Source organism: Calliopsis andreniformis, chromosome 3 (assembly GCF_051401765.1).
Source record: "Calliopsis andreniformis isolate RMS-2024a chromosome 3, iyCalAndr_principal, whole genome shotgun sequence".
NCBI lineage: Eukaryota > Metazoa > Arthropoda > Insecta > Hymenoptera > Andrenidae > Calliopsis > Calliopsis andreniformis.
In genome coordinates, this window is record NC_135064.1 from 2,825,604 (window position 1) to 2,845,483 (window position 19,880).

The 19,880-nt window shown below is 32.5% G+C and overlaps 1 protein-coding gene across 3 annotated transcripts in view; it reads right to left on the minus strand.

The window, feature by feature from the left end:
- Jeb (low-density lipoprotein receptor domain-containing jelly belly protein) overlaps positions 1-19,880 on the minus strand; it is a 50,733-nt gene that overhangs the window by 12,357 nt on the left and 18,496 nt on the right. For all 3 annotated transcript variants that reach the window (XM_076375292.1, XM_076375289.1, XM_076375291.1), the window contains exon 3: positions 3,320-3,480. In XM_076375292.1, coding sequence (XP_076231407.1) covers positions 3,320-3,480 — 161 coding nt within the window. The remainder of the gene's footprint in view (positions 1-3,319; positions 3,481-19,880) is intronic.

Below are 19,880 nucleotides of genomic sequence, written 5' to 3' on the forward strand. Positions count from 1 at the left end.
AAATGAAAATGGCTGTGCCATCAGCCATTTGAATAGGTATCCCGTGACTCAGTACACGGGTCACTAGACTCGAATGTATTAATGATCAGGGATTATAATTTACGTGTAACCAAAACTGTAATCATTGACTATTGATGACTAAATAATCTGTAATTATAATTTATGAACAGTAGAAGTAATCGACTCTGTTGTGATGGAAATATATAATTACCTCAATAATCACTAATCATGAAATAATTAATCTTTTAATCATGATTGAATCAGTAACACAATAATAATTATGATATCTGTAACTGTAACTAATTAATTGAAATGTTAAATAATACGTATTTATTGGATAATTAATTGAACAAATATACATAACTGAACATAAAAGTTGTCAAAAACTATGATGTTGATATAGAAATAGGTATAGTTTACTTCTAATATATAACATAATATAAATCAATCGTCCATTTCGTGATTACAAATTACTGATTCATGATTATCTACAAGAATTATTTGTGGTTACTGATTTATTTTAATTAGGAAATTAAAAAATAATTAATAATCACAATTATCATGATTAAATTCAATAATTAATTACGAAAGTAATAACAGAATCATTAATTACTGTCCAACGCTGTCTTCAATAAATATTATTGACGCCTAAAGGAAGTAAGACGAGTTGTATGTTCAAAACCCTCTTAGCAAATGGATAATAATGATTAATTATAGCAATGTTTATCACAATCAGTTGATTTTATTTCGAACCAAATGCTAAAGAATAAAATGAATTGTAAAACATGAAAGAACTATCAACACTCGAAAAGATAACTGTTGACTTATTTACAAAATGTCTGAAAAGGCATTCAAGGAAAAATGTGGAATGAAATAACTACTTGATTTCCTTAAATAGTTCACATCGCTATTATTTATAACCAGTGAGACGGATATAGGGGCAAATGAAGCATTTATAAAAGTTTTAGTAGAAAAGGTAGGAATATGAGATGGGGTAGAAATATGTGATATCAAGATTTTGATCTATACACGACATTGGTATCTTTAACAATAATCGAAAATTAAGTATTATGAAGGTTATAATATCCTCCTACAATAGCTGTAATTTATTGTTGCTCATTTTTTATAAACTTTTATATTTGTAAGTTATGCATATGCATATTGAAGTAAAATTTGTTGCAATTTACCTTTTGATTTTGAAAAAAAAACAAAGGAGGTATCTTATTCTATAATAATTGCAGTTGCAAAATATCAGTGAGATTTTAAGCTATATTGTATTTGAAAGAGTGAAATGACAAAAAGTACAATAACGTATTGGCAGTGGTATGAGACACTAATATTTTAATATTATAAATAATATATTTTGGTATAATATTGAATAATAATATAATAATATTATGGAATACAGTTGACATTTTAAGGATGAACTCTGAATTCGTCGCTTGTTATAGCGATTTTGGGCCAATAATAATTATGCAGGTATTGAAGCAAAATTTATGTATCTGATTATGGTAAAACGAAATAAATTGTAATAATATTATTACCTTTAACAGTTGTATATTATTAAGACTTATTTATTAATACCTTAACGCAGCTACATAACTTATTTCTTTCAAAAGGAATACGGACTGTCTTATACTACTATCCAAATTTCTACTTATCCGATCTTACCTCAATTTAAGATTAGTAAAACATTCAGAAGTTCAGTAAAGTCCACAACATTTATGTTTATACAGCAAATTTCACATAAAACTCCTTTAAGTTGTTTGCCTGATTTGTTCATTTAGATACATCTATTCAGTAATTCCTCAGGTCGGAAAATAAAATATGTATTTCGTATATCTACCCTCGCGTGTGTATAACTCGTATTACTTCTAGACATTAATAATATTCGTTGATAGTAATGCACTGAGTTAGACCTTTAGTCTGAAGACTGATGGAAAAACCTGTTGTGTCACTTTTTTTCAAAATTGTGATATATATTTGTACACGTGTATTTAGGTTAGATTTATCAGGTTGCAAAATATGATACCTATACATATACCACATAGTTTAAGAAAAAAGCAAGGTGACAATTCGTAACACATATCTTTATCTATCGGTCTATCTAACTTTAAAATCACTGTACAGAAAAATTAGAAAATTATGACATACCAGGTTTTGCCATTTCATTACAGTATTAAAGTTAAGATGTGAACATTCTAATTAGGTTCCACCAAGTGTCCGAACACTTATAAAATGTAGCGTAAAACGATGAAATAATGGAACAATACTGGAAGATAGAAGAATAAAAAGTGTATTGCGTAACAAAGGATACCTTATTGATTACTGTATTTTTAATAATAGTGAGAAAAGTGCCGTTGTTTAATGATGCAAAAGAAACAGAAGCTATAGTGCAAGGGTTATTCGCTACGTATTAGTAATCGATGAGTAGTTAAACAAAGAAATTAAATCTCCTAATTGAACAAGAAGTTTGAAATTGAAATGTGAAAATAAGTGGAAGATGTGAGAACCAACGATTTTTCATTAAATGAATTAAACCCACCTTAAGGATGTTGTTTACTTACGACACTGAGTAATATTAATGAGAGTTCTCTAAGGAATCAATTATATCAAGAATAATTTTATATCGAGGAATGCTTTTTATCTGTTTAATACTAGATTTACTATTTCTATAAAAATATATATAAGTCCTTTAGAAAACCTTGAAATTGGAGAGTCGTTAAGCAGAATGAATTAGATTGCACTAATCTAAGTCAACATAAAATGTTACACCATATTTGTGATTTTTATAATTTTAAGCATGAAATGTGAAATTCGTTAAATTGACATGTTCCCTAGATCAAATATAAATCAGCAATTATATAAAAAATCATTATCTAATTAAACGAAATGGTCGTTATCAAAAAGAATATTATTAGAAACATATCTGTACGCTACCCAAATATAAAATTAGTATTTCTCAACTTCTGCTTATTAGAAAAATCATTAAAGCAAACTCATGAACCATAATAAATAAAAACGAAAACTGACAACTATTATACAGATGCTAGATGTTAAAAATGGATGAGCTATTTGTAAAAAGAGCAGTTAAGTAAAAATAAACTGTCTATAATCAGACAAAACGAGATGAGAAAATATTTATGTGCCTTTGAAATCAAAGCCGCGTTTCAGCTAGCGGTACTACTGTACAAGCAAACACACGATGCATACATGATACATAGACGATTGCATAAAAATTGCATCAGATTATAGGGTGTTGATTGACTTGTTTGTACGTCACTGAGGTTTGTTATAAGGTGATTGATTAGAGACTTACAGTTTTGTAAAACATGCAGGCTTGCCTGTCCTCGTCCTCGCCTGTAGGGCAGTCTATGAAACCGTCACACAAGGCGTGATCGTCGATGCAGTGGTATCTACCCATTCTATCCGCAGTGGGACAGGCAAACCTCTCCATCCCGTCTTCCGAGATCGGACATTCTGAAAAAGAATTTGGAAAAATTATATAGTCATTTTTTCTAAAAAAGAGAATTGATAGTTTGAGGGGAGGTTTCGGTCTAAAGCTTTCACAAATTCGATTTTGTAAAAAAGTTTTGTTTCTTTTGACGTTTAGGGAATACGTAGTTATACGAAAAATTCAAAATTCTAAAAAATTATCAAAGTTGTAAGCTTTGAAGTGGCAGCTGACACATAAGTTTGATATCAGTGACTCAACTTTAAACATGTTTTCCTTTAAACATCATTTTTCGAACTGGTGGGACAAATATCTCAAAAGCTAGTAGACCAACTTAAATGTATCTTTCTCTAAATTAAAGAATATAGTTTTTTGTAGACAGTGAATCTGCGATATTTTGAGTTTTTTCAAATTTACTAATTTTTAAGGGACACAGAATTGTAAAAAAGATTGATAAAAATATGATATTTGAGTTTAAGGTGGCAGAAAATGATAAAGTCAGATTTTTGTTTCATTTTTGTATATTCACTGCATTGTGAACTTCATGTAGTTTAGCCCAGTCACCCAAGCGTTGACAGGTATCAAATTTGATGAACGATTGTCTTTGTGTCTTGTATGTCTTTGTTACTTTCAACTAGAAAACTAAAGAAAAATTTACGAAGGATATCGTAACGTCCGTTATACTAATGCTTGCGTGACCAGGCTCTAAGAATACATGTATTGGATTTTTTGGATTCCGATTTACAGTCGAGATGCCGGACCCCATTCGGTCTTCCCAGATCCCATTCTTCAAAGAGAATTTTTGAAGACTACTATGGTACGCGGTACGGATGCTCTTAATATTTAGATAAAACAAAAAAATATACAACTTTTAATATGCTCAGCAATATACAACAAGGTGTCGAAAATTATTTATTTTGTTATAAAAATAGCCTAGAAATGATTCCTCTGTAGATTTAGATCGGAGGCTTCCTTTAACCGTCAAAAAGTATTGAGCACCTGAAATGATGGATCGTATAAGCTTGAAACATACTTTGTTCGAGGCTATACTTTTTGACGATTGTATTGGGTCATCCCACAACTCGCGCCTTCGTGAAAAAGCTGTCACTAATTGAAAATATAACATTTCCGAAAAGAAGATTTCTATTTGCACAAGTACTTAATTACTGTATTAGGCACTATACGTTATCTAAAATGTAATCAAATACCTACTGTTTAAAATTATAAATGGTAATAAATCTATGTATCAGAAAATTATTGTACTTCTGTTACAGTTATACTTTAATTACTGGTATGTCGACTACTACTTGCTACATCAATTGTTCCCTTTAATCCATTCACAACGGGTGACGTACTGGGACGTCAAAGTGAAACTAGTCATTTTCGCCGATGACGTACTGATATGCGTTAAAGTCGAACCAGCAGTTTTTGCCGATGACGTACTAGCACGTCAAAGACTATAATATACTATAATGGCTATAATGTATTATAAAATAGTACATATAAAGTGTTTGATGACAAGTGTCAGAAATTTTAAGGGACGAATCTACATGTAAAAATAGAAAGAAAATGAAAAAGGATGAAATTGAGTTTCAGGCTACGTTTCCGAGATATTAATTATTTAAAAAATGCTTAAACTACATGTGAAATGTGTTTGAATAGATTTATTTTACTACCGTATTTCTAATAACATTGCTGCGTCTAAGCCGGCTAATGCACTCCAGAAGTAGAATAAGTTTCCAAGTCAGACATACTTCAGACGCACTTTAGGTGTGCCTTTAACAATTATTCATAACTCAAAACTAAAGCCTTAAATCGAATTTCGACATTTTTGATTATCATTCTGTTTTTACTTGTAGAATTACACCCGAGAATGTCTGCCACTTGTCAACGATCGCCTTGTATAATACAGCATTATAAAGTAGTAGGTACATAAATGGTATTCGACGAAAACTGTCAAAAATTTTAAGAGCTTTAGCATGTATGAACATTTTAAAATAAGAGGAAATTGTATTTCAGACTTCGTTTTTGAGTTATTAACTGTTGAGAAAACGTCTTAAATATAGGTGAAATATGTGTGATTTCGGACATATTCTACTAGCTTCGCAGTGTCTGACTTGACTAATGCACGCCGGCTGTAGAATAAGTTCCAAGTTAGACAAGTTCCACACGAGTTGTACACGTTTTTGCAACAAACAATAACTCTGAAATGAAGCATTAAATGCAATTTCGCAATTCGAATTTTAGGTTTCGATTTCGATTTTGAATTCTATTTTAAATCTTGGACTATATTTACAATCTCTGACACCTGTTGTTAGATACCTTGTGTAGGATATACACCATATATGAGAGCTCAGATGTTAGTTGGGTTTAATTGATTCCGCAGACAAACACACAAACGGCACACGTATTTCATTATTAGCCGAATTGATCACTGCTGTTACCACTACTTGTAGCGAGTTAACTACACCTCTTGTCTGTGTATTCTTCAGAATATCTGAAGAATCAAACATAGATTTGCGGCAAATTAAATATGTTGATTATCTATGTGATATTTTTTCTAAACTTGTTCTTAACAAAACTTTATCATTTTTACACTTCAGTTCAGTGGCCTAATTTAGAAAACCAGTGGCCCAACTTAGGAAACCGGTCGTTTCTAGTGGATTGGTGCTATAAGCATAACAATCTATTTATTCAATATGTATTTTGTATTATATCTTGGAAAAGAGTAGTTACATTATCTTAAAGACATTAATAGTAACATATTTTCTACTACCTTTTAGATATTAGAAATATTTTGTCTTCTGTCTAGAATAAAAAATATTTCAGTAATAGGAATTTGACAAGCTTCTCCTACTATCGTTAATAACATAATCCTTCATTGGTCCTACGTGATTTTTTAAGTATACGATTTTCGAATTTTATAACATTAATAACTGGAAAGCAAAGTCTCGACTACAATTTCATCCCTTGCTTTATTTTCTTGCCTGTCATCAAACGCCCTGTGTATCGAGTTTAATACTTATTTCAAATTGGTAACCATTAACTTCGAAACTAGAAAGTTCAGTTCGTATAGAAGTTATGAAATGTATTGATTTAATGTACATCGAATTCGAAACTTGACCAGATTGATATTTCTGTATTTATATAGGAATCAATAGTTATGAAATTACATAGCTATAACATTCAGATGTTATGAAAATGGGAAAGGTCGAAGCACACTACGCGACACGCAGCGCAGAGTAGCGATCGTCTGCGATCGTATGCGACCACAGTATGATATGCGTATTCCTTGATCTATACTGTATTTACTTATATATAATGTAACCATTCGTTTATCAAATCTTTGGGCTTCTTTGTGTGTACAAAGATAGCCGAACGGTTGTCAAAACTGCGTTTGCGGTCGCAACGCTTCTGTTACCAACGTGCACTTATGCGATACGCAGCGCAGCAACTCTTACAGAAGCGATTAAAATACCTTCTCGAGAATTTGTCAACGTTTGCTTCGTTGCTCAGCGCTACGTTCCGCGTAAGTGCACGTTGGTTCATATAAAAACAATGCTATAATATTTTTCGTTGCTCTGGTTATGGTTGCTCTGCTCTGCGCGTCGTACTAGTACGCTTCGGCTTTAAGGGTGAAATTCGAAATGGAATGGAACTCGGTGGAATTTTTTAATCCAATATTTGTGGAATTTAGATGTGAAATTAAATATTGGTAGATCTAGAAATAGATGACTATGAAATTTAATTCAGAATTTTATTTCAATATGCATCAATTTTATGAGTATGGAACTCAATAACTATCAGATATGTTAATTTTAAAAGTTGGTAATTGAGAAATCGAGAAGTAGCAGAATTTGATAATAGCAGAATTCAAGAACTGATTGCTTCATTATGTAGGTATTGAATTCGGAACTTCCCGATATTGATCTAAATATAGAGTTCAATAACTACAAAACTCGTCAATTATAAAGTTTGATAGGTATGAAATTTGGTTTCGAAAAAATCAGACAGTAAAATAAATTTATAGGGTCTATTTCAATTACGTATCCTTTTGTTCTGGCTTCATAAAATCCTTTGACTTTTTTTGTATTGTATTCATTAGATATTGACCTTATAAGTAGGTATAACAATTGTTTTGATTATAAGTTAGATTAGTATGTAGAACACGTTCATGAAAAATACTGCTAGTAGAGATAACTTGCGACTTTTTTCTATACTCTTTGTTTTAACGGATATGGTATTTTAATAAAATTTAGGAAACATAAATTTAGGAAATTGTAGTGATTTTGAAGTTTGAAACAGAACACTACAAAATAACAAAAACGAGTGATGCAGTGTAGTTAACGTTGTTAAATATAATTACTAGATACGTAAAAACTGTGAATTTTTTGTTAACTTGTCAAATTATTCTTCTGTTTCACATAGGCTTGTTAAGTTATTTCCGTATATAACCATTATGAAAACAGTTATTCATATTTTCGAACTTGTCAAAATTTTCAGCTTTTCAACTTTGCTATACAATAAAAGCATTCCCTTTTGACTATAATACGACATAAATGAAAAACAGAAATTGGACAAAAGTGGAGTTATTAAATTCTTAAATATGATCTTTAAATACGGAATTACTATTTACAGAACGTCCCACATTCGTAAAAGAAAAAGAGATTGGGCCCTGGCTTCTTAAAAGTCTAATTACGTTAAGTTTATGTTGAATTGTATATTTATTTTTACCTTCAAAATAAGTAGAAATACCTTTTAGGAGTATTTTTTTATTACATGATTTAATTTTTAAACTTGAATAGGATGTTACCATCGTCTCTAGTTTAAATTATCGCATGTTACTTTCGTCCGTAGGGATATGAACAAAAGTAATAAATGACATACTTTAAAAAAAGGTTTATTTAAAAAAATTGATGTAATATATTACTAGCTTTTTTGTTTGCTTACGTTGTTTAATAATGTAGGTTTACTGTTCCGTTCGACCTTTTTAAAAATTGTATAAAACAGAAGTTGCAGAATCAAAAACCCATTTTTACGTTTGTCCCTGGTCTCCCCTACTACATTTTTCCCAGTTTAGTATTATTTCTGTCACGTATCGTATAATTTTGCTATTACATTGTTCGCGCTATTGATCGCTACTATTTTTATGCAAAATCGACACAACTCCGAAGGATCACTAACGTCTCTCTACGTGAAATTCTCTTTAAGGTGTTAGTTTAAAGTCGCATCATATGAAATTCAAAGCCATCGGAACCATATTCAAGGTCCTAGTCAATGTTTCGATTTTATCGATTTGTGAAGCATAATTTACAGTATATACTCTCCATATTTGACAATGAATATAGTCATTTAATGAACCTACTAAAATCTACTAAATCTCAGATAAGACACTTCGATGTCTTCAATACATCCATTTTATGTCCATTTTATGTCTGAATGTCCTGTGACATAATTTAGATGTCTTAAAAACATCTGACAACATACGTCTTACAGACTGCAGAAATTTACATTCATGCGACATCTTAACGACACAATACATGAATGTTTTAAAGATGTCCGAAATTTACGTCCTTAAGACGTACCATATGATATACCGCGTGGATGTTTTAAAAACGTTTGAAATTATCGTTCATGAAACGTACCATAAGACATACTGCATGGATGTTTTAAAAAACGTCCGAAATTAACGTTTATAAGATGTATCCTAAGATGGACGTCTTAAAGGTGTCTTAAATTTACATTCTTAAGACATCTAAAAGATGTACCAGATGGGTGTTTTAACAACATCTGCAATTTTCGTCATTAAGTTTTTCAGACATCTATACGGCGTATCATACATCATGTACCCAGATAGCATACGACGTCGTGAAGACGTTCTTTTTATGTTCATTTTATGCCTGAACGTCTTACGACATAATTTAGACGTCTTAAAAACATCCAAGAGCATACATCTTAAAGACTTGCAAAGTTTACGTCTATAAAACGTCTTAAAGACACACTACATGGACGTCTTAAAGACTTACACTTTTGGACGTCCTAAAAAACATCTAATTTTTATCTGAACGTCTTATGTACGTAATTTGGACGTCCTTGAAATGTTTTATAAATGTTTCTTAAGACGTCCTAAAGACATACTGATTTATAACATCGGACGTCTCAGAGACGTCTTTTGAACATTTTTAGGACTTTACTGGATGTTTTTAAGACGTTTTTAAAATGTCTCTGTGCTATTTGCGTATTTGTCACAAGTACCCAACGTCTTAAAAACATCCAGTAAAGTCCTAAAAATGTCCAAAAAACGTCTCTGAGACGTCCGATGTTACAAATCAGTATGTCTTTAGGACGTCTTAAGAAACATTTATAATACATTTCAAGGACGTCCAAATTACGTACATAAGACGTTCAAATAAAAATTAGATGTTTTTTAGGACGTCCAAAAGCGTAAATCTTTAGAACGTCCATGTAGTGTGTCTTTAAGACGTTTTATAGACGTAAACTTTGCAAGTCTTTAAGATGTATGCTCTTGGTTGTTTTTTAGACGTCTAAATTATGTCGTAAGACGTTCAGGCATAAAATGAACATAAAAAAGACGTCTTCACGACGTCGTATGCTATCTGGGTACACGTGTCGACCTTGGATCCAATGTGTTAAGATGTCTTTAAAATATCTGTATGACGTACTGAAGACGTCTTAAAGACCTTCTACTTTGTAACGTAGAACGTACGGAAGGTGTGAGTAGGACATTTGTAGAATTCTAGACAACACCATACATCTTTGTATGGAATGTCAAATGTTTGCAAGACTTAAATTTCGGATGCTCGAAAACATCCATTTTGTAGGTTAGTTTTAAAGATGGATAATTATGTATGTATTAATATATCTATACAACACTGCGCGTGCGATACATTAACGCGAACGCGAAAATATGTTAGTTTAGTATATTATAGGTTATAAAATATTGTATTTACTGAAAATGTTATATTATTAAAGAATCGAGTAATACACGATAAGCAAAATAAATTCGTGTCAAGTAGATCCGTGCTTAATAGTAATAATAATAATAAATGATAGCCGTGGTGGCTGGCTATCATTCCTCAAAGGACCCAAGTTCAAATCCCGACTGGCGCGCACAGTGGGGCAAAATGGCAAAAAAGTGGAAAAAAATCAATATCTCTGCAAATAATGATTATATCGACTTGAAATTTTCAGGTATATCACTGCTCTTATACCAGAAAATATTTGCTAAATTTCAAGTCGTTCGGTCAATAGGGAGCCAAGAAAAAAGTTACGGAAGTTGTCAGTCAAAGTACATGTTGTAATAACTTAACCTTAGAGTGAAATTTTTTCAATTTTTTTTGTGTAATGTTTTCTAAAACCTTCTTTGAATATTTTACAAAAAAAAATCGAAAATTTGACCCTTCGGATATTGAAGTATTTTCAATTAAATTTCACTAAACTTTTTAGAAAACGGATAATTTTATTATAAATAATTAATATATAAAGTAATTAATTAAAAAATGATTAAAAATAATAATTACTTAAATTAACAATTTTAAGGCTTCCGCACTAACTTGGATATGTTTTTTTTTCATTTCTGGTCGCAAATGAGATATATACGGGTCGGATGATTCCAATATTCGATGAAATACATCTTCATTCGTTGTTAAACGAGAAATTTTTCTAGCATGGTGTAATCTAAATGTTTTATAATCTTTATTTCTGTTTTCTTGCGCTTCTTCAGAAAGCTGTCCGATCGGAAGAGCTGCTGTTTGTATCACTTCGGCACCATGAATTAATAATTTGTGCACAGTAGAGGGCATATAATACCATGGATACAGCTGAACAGCTAACTCAGCAGTCTCTTGCGCATACAAACCAAATTTATCCGGATCAATTGCATGATGACAGTTAATAACTTCTAAAATTACGGAAAATTTTCGAATTAAATCTTCATTAATTTGTGTTATTTCCGATGTCAAAGATGTGTCGGCGAAAAATCTCCTAGAAGTATTTCCTGTGTTCGATGAGCCATATCCTTGCCGTACAAAATCTACACGGATCCCCATTTTACGAAAGAACTCTTCTTGAATTCGTTTTTTTTCAGCCTCTTTCAGTGGAAGCGTATCTTTTGACGTTCTCCAATTTTGAAAACTCAAATTGTAAGCAATATGAAGTATATACTCCATGCATTTTATTCTACAATGAAGAGGCGATAATCCAAGTTTCAGAGATTTTTCACTTGATTGCTTGCTCTTAACCTTTTGTAAATTATTCATTTCGGAAGGACGGGCATTGCAAATAAAGCAGTTACTTGCAGAGGCAGTTCCTGTTACTGCTTGTGCTACTTTCCCATCTAACATGGTGAAAATAAGTACATGCTTTACTAATATTGTTCTATCACCAAAAAGCAAATTTGTGTTTTTCAAGTTTTTATATTCCTTTTCCACACTTTCCATTTCTGAACGATCCAATTCAATGGTTTCTTTCTCAAACCGAAAACGTAACGCTCTGCAGTAACGTGTAGATGAGGGCCGTGGATTTTCCCAAATTAAGTTGTTTGGATGATCATTGGTTGTTAGTTTTAATGGTACGATAGAGGTCATAAATAAGTTGGAATCGGATGCGTCTTCGTCTTCTGTCGAATAGCGCTGGGAATATTGACTTTGACCGGAAGCTCCGTCAAAGCCCCACTTCGATGTCAATATAAGTTCTTGACCGATTATTTTGTCCAACTCATCATTTTTGGTCATAAGAATTCTCTCCGCTGTATGGTCTAACAAATCCTGTAGCGGGACCTCTGCAGAAGTGTCACTTATTTTAATATTTTTTGGATAGCAATTTTTCTTCGTAGCAGTAATACGCTTATAGCTTGGAAATAAGTTGCATCCTGCATTTTTTAATGCATTTCGAATGACCTCATATTGGTATTTACTAAGCTTTGCTTGAATAAAAATTGACAATGCAAAATCATCGCTGAAAGGAGAAAACTCCTGACCTGTTTTTGATGAGGTAGCTGCAGCGTTAATCAAATTTTGGGAAAACATTCCTTGCAGATCACTGATTTTCTGTTTTTTGCTCCTGCTTCCACAATCTTCGAATTCTTTGCTGGGTCTTCCTCGTCCACACGAACGCTGAGAAGTTTCTTTTTCTTTTTCGAAATATGAAAATGTGAATTCCTTTTCAATCCAGTCGCAGTATTTTTTTCTAAAAACCGTTTTGTCCCGATTGACCGTTTTCCACTTTTTCATAAAATTAGGCAAAAACCTTTTATGTAATTCAGTTGAAAACAAATCTACAATATCCTCAGAAATATGGAGGAATTTCTCATTGATAACTTCAGCAAAAGAAACATAATTACTGGGGCCGATATTTATCAAAAAATCACACAAATCGCTATGACTTAAACTTATACACATATTCATTGCAAATAAATAAACTTGAACTAAATATGAACGACTGTGAACAGTGACTGATCCTAAATAAATTTCGGGAAAGAATTAATACCGAATTTATGTCAAAACATAAGAACATAGACAACAAAAAACTATGTTTTTTTGTTTCAAGGGTTTTTACAAAGCCGTTGGGGGAGAACGCAATTCTTTTGTCGGCCCTGTTGCGACGCCAATGATAAATGATTGGAATATTATCACCGTTCTGGATTAAGTCCAGATTGTCGCAATAGAACAGGTAAACGCTTTGTCGCTGCACCGCTGACGCTATTGCAAACATAGTATCAACACTTCGAAACATACCGAGCTCGGCAGTTCTCATCGGACGAGTTTATTTACTTTCTGTAATTGTTATGTTATTTTCCTGCGTGTAAAAGCTTTGAACATTGAACAAAACCCTTGTCTTTTAAAGAATGTACGAAAATTCTACGTATATGTTACTCTGACGCGATAGAAACGACGAAAATATCGGTCTTTGATTTTTTTGACTATGGTAGTAACAATAATATGTATTTACTGTAAAAATAGGATTGTAGTTATGAGATTGCGTCAATGCGAAATCCGCGTTTTTTGGCATTTTTTTGCGTTTTTTATTTTTCACAGCTTCAATTATCGATTTAAAAATCTCAAAAAATTCTACAACATGTATCTTGGTGTCTGAAATATCTCTGATGTTTTGTCGAATTTTTTATTCAATAGAGTACGAATAATTTCCAAAAAACGTGATTTTCTATTGAACCCCATTACTACCCCCCAGGTTGAGATAGAGGGTTGAAAATTGGCACAAACTAGTTTTTTATGATAAGCTATCGAATGGCCCATCCCAAATCGAATTTGGTTCGAGGGCACTTTTGACCTCCTTATTCGGCTAGGCCCTTTGCTTTAATCTGTTATATCTATTTCACATAAATGACTATAACTGCCCAATAGGCAAGTATAGGCAAATGAAATTTTAGGATTATATTCTCGGATGCATTCTACTCCTAGATCAACAACTTTCAGCTTAAAGCGGCGTAACGCCGTTTCTGCAAATCTATTTCAATTTAATAATTTTGAATGCTATACTATGGGTTATTGGAGGGGTTTACTGAATAGTTATTGTTGTAATGTCAGACGTTAATATAGGTACATTAAGGATGTAAAACAATAATTACGCAAATTTACTGTAATAAGTTGGAAATAATATTTTTAAGAAATTGAAATAATTTTACATCAAGAAAAATTCATAATTCCCGCGTTAAAAAAAATTTTGGGAAGTCAAAAGTGTGGGTAATTATTTCTTAGGTTCTTAAGAATTGATCACAATAAAAATAAACTCGAAGCACGGACCTTCGATTTTGGATTTTTTTCTACGTTTGCCCCACTGTGGCGCGCCCCCTATATACTTCGGAAATTAGAAGACTTTCTTTTCTTCATTGTGTTTTGGACGTTTCTCATTTTTTGTTAGGAAAAATCTTTACGATAAGATTAATTTATTTTCCATATATAGTATAGTGTGTGGCGATTATTATTATAATTATAACAACTGCATGAAATAAAATATAACTGCGCACATATATTGTTTCCATAGTTGAGTTTAAAGTGGATTGCATGCATGGTGTGTGTTTTTTTTGTGTGAATAATATTATAAATAAATAAATTATAAATAATGTTATAATGATTTTTCAATAAAGATATTTTCCGTTATAAAGTTAATAATTTTTTTTAGTAAAAGATTTATTTTATAAATTTACCTATACATTCATCATATGTACAAATGTCCGTCTCAAACAATCTCAAAACGTACATAAAATGTCTACGTGCTGTCTGGGACACTACCGGTATTTCTAATGTCCTGAATGTTTAGAACAAACGTCTTTAAGTTGTCCTTAAGATATCTGTATGACGTTCTGAAGACGTTTTCAGGATGGCACGTTTTGTAACAACAGATGTTCACATGACCTGTCGACGACATTCGGAGGTTATTACCGACGTCGTTAGGATGTCTTGAATGTTACACACGGATGCCTTTATGACGTTATTAAGATGCTTTGTACTATCATCCGAACCGTAGCTATGAATTTCAATTATCGTTACATTAATAGTTATAAATTTCAAATTATATAACAAATTTAACATTTTTTTTCTTTTATTACATGTAAAAATTGTATAACTGTCAACTTTGGTTATTGTTGATTTCGTTTACAATTCTTATAATTTTCGACTGCAGCATGCATCGAACTCGGTATTCATTGTCCTCAGCAGTTGTAAATTTTAGTTCCTGCTATGTTATTGTGTAGTCATTCAGCATTTCACTTTGTGTTAAAATTCGAGCATCTGACAATTTCAGTTGCTGTCCATTTTAAAATTGTATATCTTGATACACATCGAAATCTTATTTTAGCATGTAGTAACCTCTGTTTTCATTCTTATCAAATTCAATACCCGTCAGTTTCAATGCATATCGAATTCATCATTCATCAATTTTAATATTCACAGTTGGTTAGACACCCCTTACTCATTATCTCTTATTTCTATAGTTAGTATTTTCTATTTGGGTGTTATTTTATTTTGATACTGTTTTCACCAAAATAAAATGATAATACTATTTCAGCTACACTCTGTTTTGGCATCTTTCTGACACAATTTTCCCATATCCGCCTACTACCATTCTAATTCTATCACTTTTTTGCCTGGCTAATCTCCATCCCCCTTCACCCAATCTATCTTTCAAAAATTTTCGAACCCCGTGGATGCCTCTCCGCGAAAGGGCGAGCTTTCATCAGTATGCTAATGGAACGCACATGTATGAGATTTGCATTAATTCCCGTCGGTCGATCGATTCGTAATGAAGCTTTTGTTGGACGGTGAGACAATGGTCGAACAAAAAGGGAAGGGAGCGTCTTCCCCTGTTTAGTCGATGTTTTCAATGTTTCTCCGTGGAAATTCCGGACAACGTTCCTTCAACAATGCTAATAATGATGTCGGCTATTTCCGACAGCCCCTGAGTGTCTACGCACCGCAACAGTACGCCACACCCTGCGCGCGTGCGTGCATATGTGGTGCGTGGCGTGTGTGCATGTGAGCACGCGCGCGTGCGTTAAAACGAAAGGAATTGACAACAGTATCATCGTTGGTGAAGTTTTATTTGGCTCTTTATTTCACGATTTCCTGCTCCTTTTTCAGCTGTCTGATTAATTCACTATTGAATCTGTTAATCCTCTTGTCTGCAAAGGAACTGGAATAGGGAGAAACGAGAACGAAAGGTGAGAAAGAGTGTCAGCGAGGGGAATTCATTAGGCTTTAAGGATGACGTTGATACTTTCTAGGTCGAGTAGAGACTCCGACTTTTTATTTAAATTACTGCTGCTCCATTACGCCTCGTTCATTCCGTGATAAGGCTCGCGCTAAAATGTCGATGTTGGTACAGCTGGGGTGCTGGTTAAAGCGCTGCAATGAAAGCATTTACTGTTTTTGTAATGATTATTTCAGGCATTACAGCTTCTGAAGGAGATAAACAGTTTGAGGGGGTCTGTTGTGTCATTTCAATAATATTGTGTACTTTCTCGAGAATATTGCATATGCACGAGACATGGTAGAAGCTATGTAAGTTCGTTATGTGCTCATGACATGGTTCAGTAATGCCTTGGAAATTGTCCAGAATTTTGCCATCGAAATTAACCGCTGTTATCCTCACCAGTTCTTGGAAATGAGTGTGCATTGTGGAGTTGCGTACTCACGACAGATAAGCAAGTATACCTAAGGCTCATTGTCCCAGAGCTAAAGATGTTTATTTTAACAAACTACTATGGAATAGTACTTCACTATTCCATTTAAAGAATCTGTATCTCACTTGCACTCAAAGAAGGAAAAACATACTCGAGATTTTCTATATCTACCATCCTTTATTGTTGGTCAGGTACGGTTCCGAACTTCGGTTAATTTCCGAGGTAATAGGTACTGTATATCCAATGATGATATAATATTTTATCACGATGTGCTCGCGTCTTGGTGTAAGTTATGAGCAGACTGCGAATTTTTATGCATTTACGACAACTTGAAATGTATAAAAAGTTACTAATTATACTAATATTTTTTATTATACTAGTTATTCAAGTAAGATAACTTTCATTAAGTAAAATTACTGTTTATATCAATATCTTGTATTTAATAAATAATTTTCTCATAAACTTATAAATAGTTTTTTGCTTCCTCTCAAAAACATACCTTTTGAAATTGTGTCACTTTTGTAATATACATATGTGTGGCATGATGGTATCTATGATAATGCAACATTTTCTCGATTTAAGTTTTAAGTTATTTTCAACATTTCTTAAATTCCTTTCGTCTATTCTCTTGGTTTTTTATTAAGGGACTATCAGTAGTTATGCATTTATAATACATTTATATTATTGTTTATGCAATTTAAATGTGCAAAAAAAGTGTGGAAAGAATGCATATTAAAGTTAGAACATATTCAAAGTAGTATCCTTGTTGTAATACTTAGAAACTGTAACAAATTCCTATTTAGATTCTACTTATTTGTTTTGTCGTGTTTCTAAAAGTATAGATTTCTAAAAACATGGAAATGTGAATTTCTATAATTGCATATAATCTAGGTAGTTTTCCCATCTCCGATAAGTCGAAAACAAGTTAAGCATCAACAAGACAATCGATTTTACATAGAAACATGCATCTGACGTCTCATAAGCTATTTATCGATAACGATTCTATCCTATATTGACATTATAAGCTTTTAATTGTAGTTGAAGAACAATTCACTGGACAATTCAAAATTATGTACGTATTGATTATTCACTTGGGTCAACTTGGTCCAACCAGTTAATGAGCTGGACCTTTACCGATTTCAGTGATTTTTAAATATCTTGTAGAAATCAAGATTTTAACCAATTTTTTCCTGTACACGTAATTGACGATCGACCGTAGTTTTTGAAATTTTTTACATTTTCTTAGATGTGTTGTTCACACTGGGTAATGTAGAATACATGGAATCTAAAGGACTCCTTTGGAAACCGAAATTACAGTGATAGAAATTAATTGTCTCAATATCCCTAATTTAAGCTTCGCTTGAAGCATCGGAATTGCAAGAGATATTAACACCACCCAGTATTGACCAAGCACTTAGATGGATAGAATTTCATATCATTGGTTGGTGTAATTAAATCCATTAAGTGGCCAAAGTGTCGATTGTGCCTGTGATCATTTTACGAATTCAGACGAATGGGCAGAATTCTGCGTAATAGTACCGAAAGCTTTTTGTTAATATCTCGGAAACTATGGACGACCGCCCATCACATGTATAAAAAAAAGTTGTTCAAAATGTTGGTTTCTCTAATACATTTAAAAATTATCGAAATCGATGAGAGCTACTGGGGATCCAATTCATCCACAAGTACACTTTCATTTTTGTCGTCTCAATGAAAATGAAAGAAAGTAAAAAGATCATTATAAGAAACGAGAAAGGTAGTGACTTTAATGACTTATCTCTGTGATTGTAAGGCCATATGACCTTAAAGCCTTGATCAGATTAGTTAAGTTACTTGAATTCAGGCGGCTTGAATGCAAATGATTTGAGGCAAAGTGACCAATGTGATATTTTACTTGACGTGTTATTTTACTTGACTTTAAATACCTTTTCAAGCTTTAAGTAAAGTTGACTTCCTTACAACTTTTCCTTGCCTTGAAATACGTATTGACTCACACGTACTGTACCATACAGGACAAATTTCAAACAAATCGACAAACATGTGAATGAACAAGGAATCTGTCAGAAGTATACATTTTGTTTGAAAAATACGTAAATAACTAGCACGCAGTACCTTTTCCGACGTCATTTTTTTTTACTTTTGTATGACAGCATCGATTCAAGTTACTTTTAAATTCAAACCACATGAATTCAAGTAACTTATCTTGTGCGAACACAAACTTGACATCAAGTCACTTGTATTCAAGTAGCTTGACTTTTTTCTTTCTGAAGATATTAATTCTATATTTTAGATCTTAATGAAGACCTAACTCAAATTTTTTTGAAAATATGACAAAAGTCGTTTTGCTTTACAGCTATAGATACATGTAGATATATCTGTAATAAGAAACTACTGCATTAGGTACGAACATGCTACATTCAAGTATATTAGAATGGAGAATATCCATATAATACGACCAATATTCAACCTTTGCCTTACGATGTCTAGAATCAAAGTGGACCCAGGTGTACAGCGTTGTCTCGATACAAGCTCCATGATACATTCATGTTTCCTTGTAACTATTTTTCGATTTTACCTCCTTCTAGCTTATAAGCAGATAAATTGAAGTTTCTTACATATTCTAAACTTCTAATTTTAAGCCGCGAGCCTGTATTGAAACGACATTGTTATAAATATGCATCGTGTGTTGACACAATGCCTCCTCCCTAATTTCACATAGAATAAAGTGTAGTACTATTATATTGAAAATATTTGTTTTCTAATAGAGTAAATATTTTCAGTTATATTTTAATCTAAAGCTGCTACAACTTGTTACATGTGGAAATAAAGGAGAGAGTACTCTAACTCAAAAGTGGATAACAACAAAGTAACATCGATACTAATAGGATGATGAACGTCTGTTTATAAGAAACACCTGTGCTTATCTCCACACTTAATTTATTAAAACAATGACAGTAATGAGTAATAACCACGATGTAAATGCAGACACGTGACACTGCGACACGTTGCATAGTTTAGGTCTAAGAGTTTTCGTCACGAACTCTCTCTTTTTTGCTATATGTATACGTAGAAAAAAAAGTAGAATACAATGCAGTAAATGAGAAAGATAATCTAAGATTGGAAATAAACAGGAAAGCAAAGGAATAAAAAAAGGTACAAGGAAAGTACAAGTAAAGAAGATTAGTGTCAGGTCTACAAAGGGTTGGTTGCCAAATGTGCCTGACGATGACCAGGCCTGTGTTAACCGTAAGATCAAGTCAAGTCTAG